At 37.3% G+C, this 13,014-nt stretch overlaps 1 protein-coding gene across 1 annotated transcript; it reads right to left on the minus strand.

Annotated features, from left to right (window-relative positions):
• Positions 1–121: 121 nt before the first annotated feature.
• Positions 122–12,578, minus strand: LOC121425954 (polypeptide N-acetylgalactosaminyltransferase 13-like). The gene is made up of 5 exons (XM_041622082.1): positions 12,558–12,578; positions 3,949–4,269; positions 3,272–3,382; positions 2,506–2,658; positions 122–1,129 (listed from the first exon to the last, which is right to left on the minus strand). The coding sequence occupies exons 1-5, from the start codon at positions 12,576–12,578 to the stop codon at positions 968–970; spliced, it is 768 nt and encodes a 255-aa protein (XP_041478016.1). The 3' UTR covers positions 122–967.
• Positions 12,579–13,014: the final 436 nt, after the last annotated feature.

Here is a 13,014-nt window from a genome sequence, read left to right on the forward strand (position 1 = left end):
CAACTAGTTTGGCCCTAAATAACAGCTGCAAATCGAGTTATTTTATTTATTTGTCTTAGGATAATACGGAAATTAGAACAGAGTCAACTTAAAAATACCATGACATAGTGATTGGAACATATCTCAAATGGAACCGTTTTAATGTCAACAAAAAGCACAATTTTGATCCCTTTTGATAATGAAAAGAAAATGATTTCCCCTGTCTCTATAACATCATTAATCATCTCGACAAATCAGTGGCTATGTAACTCAGGTGGCAAAACACTTTTTACGTATTCATGTTTTTATTGCACTATTGTATCATAAACTAAGAGAATATTTCCATTTAGGTCGGAAATGAATAAACATTGACTAAAACTAAAGTTAGTCGAGTCCAGGGCCCGTTTACACAAAGCTTAACGATCAATATCAAATATAAAATCTGATTGGTTCCTGGTCAGTATTTTAAACCAAATGCGCATGTAGCATTGACCTTGATTGGTCATTCCATTTTAGCGATTAATCGCTATATAATCTCTGTGTTACGGAGCTCTGATGTGTTTTTATTTTTGCGTGCGTGTATGAAGAAAATAACGACACAATACAAGAATTAAGTGAAAATGAGAAAACAAGGGACATGATAATAATATTTACATATAACTCAATAATCTTGCCTTAATTTTCCAAGTGGAATGGGTGAAAACTAACGTTGGTCCTAAGTTTATATTTGGTCCTGCAAATCACTGGGGAAAAAATCCTTGAAATACACACTGAACATAAAGCATCATCAATTCTGCAGTTTTAATCTGAACACAAAATAAATTCATCTCTGATTTTGATCTGGAAGTACGCTCAGATCTAGAATGACAGAATATGATGTCATATGGGTAATTACATAAATAATCAACCTTTTGTCAGTCTAAACCTTATTTCAATAACAGTACAAACATTTATCTTGAAATAAATTTATGCCAAGTCACATTGTATGCTATCTCCATGTGATTTCAGTGAATGTATCTAGAATGACCCACTGCTGGGTGGATAATGAGCTGCATTCTTCGAGTATTACAAATGATTTTAAAATATCTTGGTCCAGTTTCTTCCTCAGTCCCATGCATAGACCTGTGAGTTGGTGCTGGAATGTTCCAATCTGAAGGAAATACAAAGACATGAATGAATCAAACTTAGTTCATTGAATGCTGAAAATATATCATATTCTTTTCATCATTACTAATCTGACAAATGTATACACAGATGCATTAATCGAATTCATTATTTTTAGTTTCCTGTAATTGTGAAGTGATTTAACCCTATCTAGGCCGGGGGGCCTCGGAGCCCCCCCCCCCTTAACAAATCGCGCGATATTTTCGCCGTGCGAAATTTTTTGACCGCGCCGCTCGCTGAGTTTTTACTTTCAAGTCTTGCGCAAATTTTGAGACCAATTTTGCGTCACCCGGGTACGTGGTTCCGAAATTACGCAACATTATGTAAGTGCATGTCAGACCGAAAATTGCTCAAAAACGTGATTTCGTGTACAAAGTCAATGCAAATTGTGTTTTCAACCAAAATTCATAAATGTATGATTATTTTTAGTTTTGCAAGTCTAAATGTATTTATTTTATGATTTTTATGATCACAGAAGAGTCCCCAACAAATTTCATTGAAAAAACAATGAAAAACAAAAGGTAAAAAAAAAGAAATACATAAGAAATTGCAAAAAACAATATAATACATAAGAAAATGATTTGATATCACAATTTTTTCATGTACTCTTGCTAAGGACACCACAAAGAGTTTCTATACCAAAAATTAGTACATTTGGAGCTTTATTTAGGGAGTTAGAGGAAAAAGTATGATTTTGCATACTAATTACGCATAAATTAGCATAATCACTTAATAGCGACTCGCATGAAATAAATTACTATACAATCTTGTAGATTATGTCCCAGACAACCCGCGTGCCAATTTTCGGCGCGATCGCGCAGTCGACGACCGAGATCTTAGGGGGGGGGCTGAGAGGCCCCCCCCCCCCCGCCATAGGCCTAGATAGAGTTAATGCATATCCTCGCCATGCTGGCCTATAGGCCTACGCGAATTGAATGGTCATTATTAGATCATACCTTATGTCACCTGCACAAAAAAGAATTGCACTTAATAAAGCAATGACAAATCTGAGGATTTTTTTTCTTCTTAGAAATTAGAATTCTTTTGAAAATAACATTCCCGATTAATAATCCCTTTCATTGGTACTGACAAGGGATGGCACCACAGCCAACAATACTACTAGCTTTTTCATTCCAAATATAAATCGAATTCACCTCTGGTTTAGTTGCCCCCCCCCCCACCATATAGAATGCACTACACTGCACCCATCTCACCCCCCCCAAAAAAAAAAAATGAAGAAATAAATGAAAAATAAATAAATAGATAAATAAATAAATTAATTAATTAATCAGTCAATTTCAAAACAATAATAACAATAATATATGATAGATCAATAAATAAATAAATGACAAAAATTACAAACCGTTCGTCATACTGCCACTGTTGATTGGTGAGTTGTTTGTTGTATTGCACATCTTGACACTCCAGCAACATTACTAGACTGTCGCCCTCTATGGCCGTGATACAGAAATGGTCATGCTGAAGTTGACTTCCCACATTCCACGAAAAAGTCTGCTGCAAAAAAAAGAAGTCAAGAGCAGTTGGTGGAAAAGAATCGTTTGATCATCAAACAAAACTGTAAAGAAAAAACAAAAAAAAAATTTTTACATATAATATATAATAAAGATCGCAAGCATGATATTGAAGTCCACAGCAAAGGTAAAAAGCATCTGATAAAAAAGGAAAGTGGACATGGCGAAAGACTTATGAGCAGGATATGACTAACAGCATAAACAAATATAGAATATAATAATATATGCATATATAAATATATTAATTGTTGGTATTCATTATTTGCATGTGCACTGGATGTCACAAAGTGGCCATACTTAACATTTATATACATTGCGATTTCTTATAACATTATTATTGAATATACTTAACCATCATTTTGATTATGCTACTGTTTTGTATTTACCTTTTTGTATCACTCTTTCTTATGTTTTATGTTTATTCGAAATTTACATTAAAAAAATCAATAAAAAGCCAAAGTAATGTCACAGTTACACCAACGAAACCGACTCCAACGAGACCAATAATATGTCATTGGGGAATAAAAAAAAAGATATATAGGTTAAGTGGGTCTTGGGTTGGTGTCGTATCGTGTGACTGCGGCATAAAACCTCACCTGAGCGAGAGCACCTTCCCGGCATGCATTTACAGCTAGGTGCGCCCCCATACGTCTCCTATCCGAAGCATGGAGCACGTCAACGCAGAGATTGACCCCCTCGTTCATTATCTGCCAACAAAAGTGATGAAAGACATAAAACAAGAATTATCAGCAAAAAGTAATAAAGACAAGGATAAAGATGAATATCCTTATCATCATAATCATCCTCTTCCTCATCATCACTACCATCGTAAATTCGCCTTCACTATCATCATCACCATTATCATCATCAATATCACCATCATCATCATCACTATCAGCAACATCATCACCACCACCATCATCATTATCGCTATCATCACCATCATCACTATCATCATCATTCACATCAACATCATAACCATCATCATCATCATCATCACCATCATCATCATCATCACCATCGTCGTCATCATCACTATCAGCAACATCATCATCATCACCACCACCATCACCACCATCATCATCATTATCACTATCATCATCATCATCATCATCGTCATCATCACCACTGCCACACTTTATGAACATGATTATCATCCTCTCTGCACTAGCATTAAAAAAACATCAGAGTTTTTCTTTTCCATTTTGTGTTCCATTTTTCTTTGCCTTTTGTCATTGCTAACATCAACGACAATATTAAAACAAATTCTTACCCTTCCAAGAGCCTGAAACTCAATTGGCAGAATATTTTCTGGATACACATTCTCCAAATACCACTCGAAGCTTTTGCACTTCAGTTCATCCCGCAGCCGAATCCTGGTTGAGATGTCCCCTGGATCAACTGCCTTGTACTCCGGCGTCAATCCGTAAAATAAGTGTTTGACTCTCCCGCCCCATACTTCCAGAACTCTTTTGTTGTTGCGTAGGAGTACTGCTTCTGGATCACCAGTGAAGTCGTAAGGCGGTTTGGATCTGAACACGTGACCTACTCTGGAACACGGAACTACTTCAAGACTTCCCCCACATTGCCATACCTATAAGTGAAAGATATATAAAGGAATATATAGATGAAATTCAATATAATTATTCAAAACAGATCATCAATCTTAATTCTCGAAAAAAAAAACAATGACGCGGCTTAATAGTAGACCCAGGTTTCCATGAAATTGGGAAAGGAATATTCTAATGCCCCCATCACGATCCAAATTAAAGTCACCCCCCCCCCCCCATTGCACGCAGCCACACCATTTAGAATCATAACAAAGGTCACAAACCGCGTGATTTCTTGAGAAAAAAAAGTTCCATCAATCAAAGGAAATTTGCCTGATAAATATTTCCGCCGGAAAATAGGATTGGCAATAAATCTATTAAGAGAACTGTCTCGGTCATGTCCTCATTCACCTGAGCTTACCAAGAAAACTATCATGAATACATTTTTTATGACCTTTTATTTAATGTTATAGTGAAAATTTCTGATTAAAGCACATTGGGAGAAATACGGTATAATGCACAAAGGATCGAACTTATATGATATGATGGAAATACATATTCAGGTAAATGGCTTCCTCGTCTAAGTATTGCAAATCAGAAATTTCAAGAGCGAATCTGGTGGGGGTATCTTTGCTTGTCAAAATTTTGACAAACAAAATTGATACTTGTTGTACCCACCCCCATTTACATGTAGAAAGTTCTGTGTCCGCTCATGTGTCACATATTTTTCAATTCATTTAGATTGTGAATATTTTAGAAAATGATTAATTTACTTGAAAGAAAGTTCCAAGTTTTCGCTGCCCCAGACATGCAATTCTGGATCGTAATATCCAGCCTTTTGAAGAAGTTTTTATCGATGGCGAAAGACCCCCTGCGATTGTAGGTGTCCTGTGAAAGACAAGGTAAGTGTAACAAAACATTATAAAAAAAAACACTGATTATCGGTTAACCGATAAATTTCGCCTTTTGTTTTCAAAACTCAAGGGAATATGAAGTAATACTGCTATATTCAAATTTATTTAAGTTAAATTCATCACAAGCACTAAATTCATTGGTGGCGGAAGCCAAAAAAAAATAGGGGGGGGTCTACCTGAAATTTTGTGATGGATCGACACATGTAAAAAAAAATTATACAAGCAAAAAAAAAAAAGGTCATCAACCTAAATTTTAGGGGGGGGGACAAGAGACTTTTTTAAAGGGGGGTTCACCAGAATTTAGGGGGGGGGGACGCAGGAAACAAAATTGACAAGCAAAACAAAACAAAACCAAAAAAAGGTTATCAACTACAAATTTAGGGGGATCGTCCCCCAACCTCAAATTTTTTGGGGGGATCGGTCCCCATCCCCCCCGGCTTCCGCCGCCTATGACTAAATTGATTAATTGGATTAAATTTCAGGCAAATTAGTAATTAAAATAAGTATCAATTAAGTCTGTTTAAAAGTGTAATCGTACCATTCAACGATCAGGCCTGCATTTTGTTATTGTTAAGAAAATGACACAGCAGTAAATTTCACCAGGAGTGGTGCCGCGGGGAGGGGGGGGGGGGCGTGGCAAATGGAGGGGGTAATGAGAAGGCATTTGGATTTTCCGAAAATAGTTTTCGGAAAATTTATTTCGGTTTTTCTGGGGGGGGGGGTGAGTATATTTTGTTTGCAAGACCATTCAATTTTACGAGCACAGCAACGTATTTGCGATTTTTTAAATCTATATTATCGTAATCGTAAAGATGTTTGATTTTCGCCTTAATTTTTATCTGGTTATTCATTTTTATTCCTCGTGTTTCATTTTCCTTCCTACTGCTTTTAACAAATTTAGAGCAAGACAAAAAATACATTTTTAAGATCTAATAATATTCTACCGCGATATTGGTGGGGTAAAAATAGCCAATGAAATGAAAACACATTTCTCTCTAACTGACAAACATACTCCATTAATTGAATAAAGACATTCGACATCCAAGGAAGTAAACATCTTAGTTGGCATGCCAACAAATTGTTGATTATTGAATATCCGCCAAGAGGATTTTTCTATAAACACAGTCTTCAATTAAAGACAAGGGGGAGTTGGGAACTCTTGAATTTTAACCAGGTTGAAATCACGTTTGAAAACATGTTCAACATGCGATTTCAATTTAAAAAAACATTTAAAATATATAAAAGAAAGCTTTGACAAATGCAAAGTAATGATTACCTATATGCTCTCGCTGAACAGAAGGTCTTTATTATTCAAATTTACCCCACATGTTAAATAATTTTTGCCATAAATATCATTTCAGTTCAACTTCCGCTCGCAAAAATATATAACAGGCCCACACTTTGGCTCACGGTCTTGCTCATGATCACCATGCAAAGAATCTGAGGGCTTAGACAGAAATGTTACCAAATACTAGATTCCCAAATTTTACACCAACAAGAATATGAATATTTCGTATCTGTTTCTTTGTTTTTGTTGTTTTTGCACAGTTGCGTGCACAATCAATATCGGCATTGATCAGACTCCTGAGATAGTGTTTATTCAAGTATTTTCAAAATCGTCATGTTTTGTTTTGTTTTAAAAAGGCCAAAGCTCCTTTAATTCTCCCCGCTTATGTAAAATATCAATCAATGCGTCTTTTGAAGCAAAGATCCATGTATGAATCATGTTAACCCGAACCCATTCACTCCTGAAACTGATAGGTTTACGTGTTATGTGTATCAGAAGAAGACAATCCAGTATTCACCCGGTTAAGCGTTTTTGCATTTTACTTCAATCCCCTCGCGCTGCTATAGCTTAACATTCTGCCTGAATCATCATTTTTTCTCCTTTTTGTCACTAGATTATTTATTCTTTCTATTTTTTTTCAATGAAGATAATGATGCAGGAGTAACACATGAATTTACGAATGTGTGTAAACCTGATGAAAAACAATGACTATGTTCTCTTTCAGACAGTTATAGGGAATTTTAGCTCAGCGCGTACGGAGAATAAAAATTCAAGAACGAGGTAAATGTATTGACATGATTGATTGAGGGTGTCTGCCAGGTGACAAAAAACAAATGGGAAGTCTTTGTAGGAAAGTGGTGAAACGGAACAGCGGTTTCGTCCTAAGTTTCGGAGCTGACGAAAAATTGCAAATATATCATTTGTTGCTGAGCGACCCCCCCCCCCCCTATTATTGCCCTGTCGCGATTGATAACACTATCAGTATAGTGTGGTTACTGGGACAATTTAAAATGTTTTAAGGAAAGTTAATTCTTTCCAATTAATATGACTTTTTTAAAAACAAAGTATGTGCTATTGATTCATATTTACAGTAATCACATGAATGAATACAAAATGAAAATAAAATCTTTTTATTTCCAACCATGTAGACAAACCATTTAATTCCCGTTTCAAGTTACTGGAAACAACTTCTGTTTGAATTAGTTGAATGCTAAACACACTGACACGGCAAATGATGTTTCATATTATTTTTACACGAAATCATCCTTTCACTTTAAATTTAAAAAAAATTCCAACGCTATATAAATTAGATTATAAAACGTGAAGATGATAGACTAAGAGCCTTTTCACACGTGAATCTTGAATCATAATTGTAATGATGATTGCAATTCGTCTTTAGAATCATCGGACCTTTCACACTCACTCGAAAACTGTGACTCGAGTGAAATTAAACCGGATTAGAATTTGAATTCGTGATTGTGATTAGCGTTCGTGATTAATCATGTTCATACCTGCTAAATATTCGTCACTAGCCTTAGTTTTCACTGAAATCATCATTCAAATTACGATTTTTTTACCGTGTGAAAAGGCGGTAAAGGGGGCCCAAGATATATTTTTTCACCTGACCACCCCACGGCCCTATATCCCTTTCAATAAAAGTGCCCGTCGGTTTCACTTCATTTGAGAAGGAAAGAAAATGTACTATCTTGTCAGGCCTCACAAGAGGCTGGGAATCAAGTCGAATGTTTTTCTCAGATTAAACCAAATGTTCAGCAGATGTTCTGTTGGATTCCGATATATCCAGGCGCTCATCAGAAATGTGCTGCGCACGTGGCGATGTTTAAATGGCTCGCATATCTTTGGGGCTGTCAAAATAATGTTTGATCCTCAAGATATCGTGATAGAGTCTTGGCTCCTTTATTTCCTGGTGGTGAACTGATTTAGTTTTCTTTGGCCCTTCTGATAAGTTGGCAGTGTTTGTGGACCCACACACACACACACATCACACACGCACACAAAATCTGAAAAGTCAAGAGCGAGTGACGCGAGTGAGCAAATTGTTACAATTTTGACATTTTCAAAATGAAAATCTGATTCTTTTTACTCATCGTTTCTCCTTTCTTTGGTAGTGGAAGTTTCAGGGCACGGCTCCTGATGTACATCTGTAAGCCAGCAAGCCACATCCAAATTATTAATAATTTTACTTTACTCTCCTATTCATTCTGAATATTATAAATGTATGTATTTGCGGGGCATTCTTTTTAGATGAAGTTGTAAAGAATTTGTCCAACACATCTCCCTCATTTCCTAATTTCGTTTTGTGTCATGTTTGCCATCTATATTATTCTACACCTTTAATTGCCTTTGACACGAATCCAACAAAAAAGACCAAAGCTAGGATAATAAAAAACAATGATTAAGACTTTTAAGAACCGATTTTATTAGACATTGTGATGTTAAACATTAATGTCTACTGCTTCCCGGGAGCCATTATGAAAGGGATACAATAAACAAAGGCGTATTAAATTCGTCTTAACGAGCGAATTGTTTGAAAGTGTGCCGATGTTATGTAATGAAATTTTGTTTTGATTTAAAAATATATATAATAAACAGAGACGTTTATACAATTTCCTTTATCTGTGATAAATCCAATTAACCCATGTACATGCTTTCGAGAACTTTTTAAACCTAGGGAACAGTACGTACCTAGGATTTTCCACAGGGGGGGGGCTAATTCGTCCGCCCAAAATGTAGGATTTCGTACCAGAAAAAATTGGCAAAAAAAAATTCTTCAAGCTCGTCGGGGGGGGGGATACGTCCTTAGCGTGGGTTGTGACTCGTCAGGGGGGGGGGGGGCAGACTGCCCCTTGCGCCCCCGTAGCTACGCTAGTGCTAGGGAATCAACACTTTTCACAGTTTTGACAAATCTGCGATTACATGCCTTTGAAAATGGTGGGACCAACAAATTTAGCATTTAGTTCGAACAGCAAACTCCGAGCTGAGCGACAGGTACGTTATAATTGATTTACGAAAAAGAATTGACATGATTACGCCTAATAAGAATGAATATCCTCTATCAGTTGTGTCCCTCGAGGCAAGGACTTTGTAATTACTTGGTAATTACAATAAAATCACTCAAAAAGGGTCACGTTATTCATTAATGGTAATTTCAGAAATGCGCTTTTTTCATAAAAAAATCAAAATGGAAAAAATACTCTTCGGTGATACTCATAATAAGCAATATCATTTATTCGTCATATTCATTTATTCATTGTGGAATATTCTATCAGTCTTAAGAAGGAAATCGGTTATAAAAACAAATAAATTTCCATTATCACGTATCGGTTAGGCCTGCAAAACAGAACGCCGACCCACGGGGATGCTTTAAACAACACTCAATTTTCTAAGCAATGATAATTGTTCCACAACATTTTTAAATTTTCAAGTAATGATTTGCGGACTGAGTGCTGAGAAGTCAATCACAGTCATGATGTTGTTTTGCCGATCAAAGTAAAGGAGGTCAGGTGATCTGCTAATCATTTGATGTGACTCACAGCTCCTTTATCAATACATGCATGGGACATGCGCAATGTAAAATTATTGATTTATGTACTGACTCATCATAAAAAGGCACACTTGGATTTTAAAGCGTCCATATTCATAGTTTCGGCATTTTTGCACCCGCAATATGATAACGCAAGTTACAGACGCGCACCTAGGAATTTTCGGACTTCTTTGCCGAATTACCATTCGAGCTGAGGTTTAATTTAAACAAAAAGAAAAAAAATCCCATTTATTTAAACAACTGAATCTTTTCGGTATGGAATGTAAAGCAAGTCATCACCTTTTGTTTTCATATGACAGTTTCTTGACGATCTTGTCTTTTCTGGCCATCGGGGTTAGCCTGGAACAAGTCGGAAGTGATAGGTTATCCTATCACCTTCAACGACATCCTCGAAGCACTATTGTTATTGCATAATAACATTCAATTGTCATATAATTTTATTTATCATGGCGTCCTCGAAGCAAGGACGTCACAGTGCATAACCACAATTATCGGGTAATAGCATATTATATCCCACGTCCCTCGAAGCATTCGTAATAGGTCCATGCTCGAAGCATGGGGACGTCATATCGAATAACTCATAAGGTGATGGACGTCAATTTTCGTAGGGATAGCAAGGGTGTCGGGAGGCGGAAGGAGAAACGGTCTGTCCATCACTAGTGGTTTAACCAGCGGAAATACTTGAAGGATTATGGGGCGCTTCTAGACGCTAGGGAGCAAGAGGCTATTTCTTATTAACTTTTTGATCGATGGGGGGGCAGTCTGCCCCCTATATAGGTACGCTAGTGGTCTGCGATCAGTTTGAATGGGGTAGGAGTAAAGACACGGGAGTATCATACGTCGCATTTATACCGCCAATCGCTGGCGGATCTATGGGGGGGGGGCACAACCGGCTCGTGCCCCCCCCCTTGAGAGGCACAATTAAAATTTGTAATGTCAAAATGCCGTTAAGACACACGTTTGCCCTCCCCCCCCCTTTGAAAGTGAGGACTTTTTTCTTTGCTTTTCAATTTTTTTCGCGGACGAAATATACTTAATTCTTGGTTGAAAACTTTTTTTTTTGGGGGGGGGTTGTCAATTTTTTCATCGGGAAAATGTGCCCCCCTTTGGTAGATCCTGGATCCGCCCCTGCCGCCAATAGAGGATAGCACCAGGATATATTGTTCGGAGTGGTGATTTTTTTTTTTTGGGGGGGGGGTTATAATCAGAAGAGTTTGCTTTATTTCATTGGGCGAGTTTGCTATATTTTCCCAACATGAAATTGGAGGTAATATAAAGCTGCGGCGCCTGGATTTTGAAATTGGAGTGGGAGAATTAGACCTTGTAAAGGTGAGGCAGGCGTATCGTAGTACCACATGACCTCGAATTCTCCTTTTTTATACTCTTCTGCATCCTTTTTTGATTTCATTCCTTCTTTTTATTTTTCTGTCTTATCTCTTTTTTCTTCAATACTTGAAGAAAAATCATAGGGGCCAGTCGTCCTCTCCCCCCTCCCCTTCCACTGGAGCGTCGCGCCTGGTAGTGTATATTCTGTATACCTTTATTGTACTACTCCCTTATCGTTATTTTTTCCTTTTCTCCCATTTTCTTTGATTTCGGTTGTTGGAAAATCACAGGGATTGTCACCCTGTGCCCTCACATTCAAAACCACCCTTTTCTTTGGCCATAGGTTCAGAATGACATTCAGAGTTGTATAACAAGGCCAATGACGTGAAATGAAAGTAAGATTGTAGGAAAACGAATCTTGGGATCCTGATTTTGAGGATCTTCAGATCTTTGACAGAATAGCGAGACAGACATCTTAATCCAGACTGTTTCCGATGTTCTGTAAATTAACTTCAACAAGACCGCCAGTAAAGTTCAAACCTTGGCCTCGTCCAAACACTCTTCAACATCGCTTTCACCTTGGCTTGTCTAATCATTCGCAGTTTTGGCCGAACGCTGGATTGCAATGACAAACAAAACTGAAGGCCAAACTCCACCCAGACAAAAAGTTGATCTCAATAACACAAAAAGATCATAAAAAACATCAAAAGCTGAAAATTAATCAAAATCGAATGTTAAACAAAGTTTTCTTATTTTAAGGTTTGCTTAATTTCAAGAGAGTTATAGCAACATTCCGGTATTAAAGCAAATACGCAAATGAGGATGATGATGACGTTATCAATCCAATATTTATTTTACTTTTTATTACCAAAATACGAAGTACGTTGTTGGATGATGTCCCTAATAATATAAATGAGCAAGGTTTGGTTCCTTCCAGAACATGACTAATTGCCATATTGTAATCAACTTTCACATATGATTTTGATGAATATTTCAGTGTTATCAGAAAAAAAACTGTTGGTGCATGCAATTTTGTGTTAATCTCCAGTTCGTATTATTTAATCAACCTAAAGGTTGTTTACTTTAAACGATGAAATCCGAGAGTGTAAAATCTGTTCCATTGTTCTTATCCGTCACCCATCCATCTTATTGAATCGCATCCTAACCTTAGTGGCGTCACAGCATCCTGCCACACCTCCCTCAACTCTCTCGGAGAAGCGTGGGTCCACACGAACTCACCGATACTGGTTCAGTAATCATGATTTTTGTAATGTCTGCACCAGGCCCGCACTAGAATAGTCCGCACCACAAGCGTTCAGTTACTGTAGCAGAACCGCGCTATAGTTACGATGGCCCTCGTCTGGTGTGATAAAAAGCAGCACCAAAATAGCCCAGGCTAAAGTTCATGAACTCAAAATTTTACGACTAAGTCGGGCCTGGTCTGGACCCCGGGGGGCCACTTCCATTCACGAGTGGATACCATGCGCGACCATGGGTCTCGAAAAGCACCCTAAACACGTAATTTCCATATTCTGAAAATGCACCCCTTAAAACAGTATTGGCGTGTGGAACCCTACCCTTAACAAGTATTGGACACAAACGATACTCTTGGCAAATATTCCCTGAAATGAACCCCTAAACAAGTACAGGAATGTTTTATTGTTACGGGTCTTTCGGTCGTCGGCTTAACCTTATT

The sequence above is a fragment of the Lytechinus variegatus genome, chromosome 13 (genome assembly GCF_018143015.1).
Source record: "Lytechinus variegatus isolate NC3 chromosome 13, Lvar_3.0, whole genome shotgun sequence".
NCBI classification, from domain to species: Eukaryota; Metazoa; Echinodermata; class Echinoidea; order Temnopleuroida; family Toxopneustidae; genus Lytechinus; species Lytechinus variegatus.

Excerpts from the sequence above, each read along its gene's own strand:
- LOC121425954 (XM_041622082.1), bottom strand. The coding sequence starts at position 12,578 with ATGATTACTGAACCAGTATCG. Across the intron at positions 4,270-12,557 it reads TGATTACTGAACCAGTATCG|GTATGGCAATGTGGGGGAAG; the intron begins GTGAGTTCGTGT and ends TTTCACTTATAG. Across the intron at positions 1,130-2,505 it reads AGTGGCAGTATGACGAACGG|ATTGGAACATTCCAGCACCA; the intron begins TTTGTAATTTTT and ends TATTTCCTTCAG.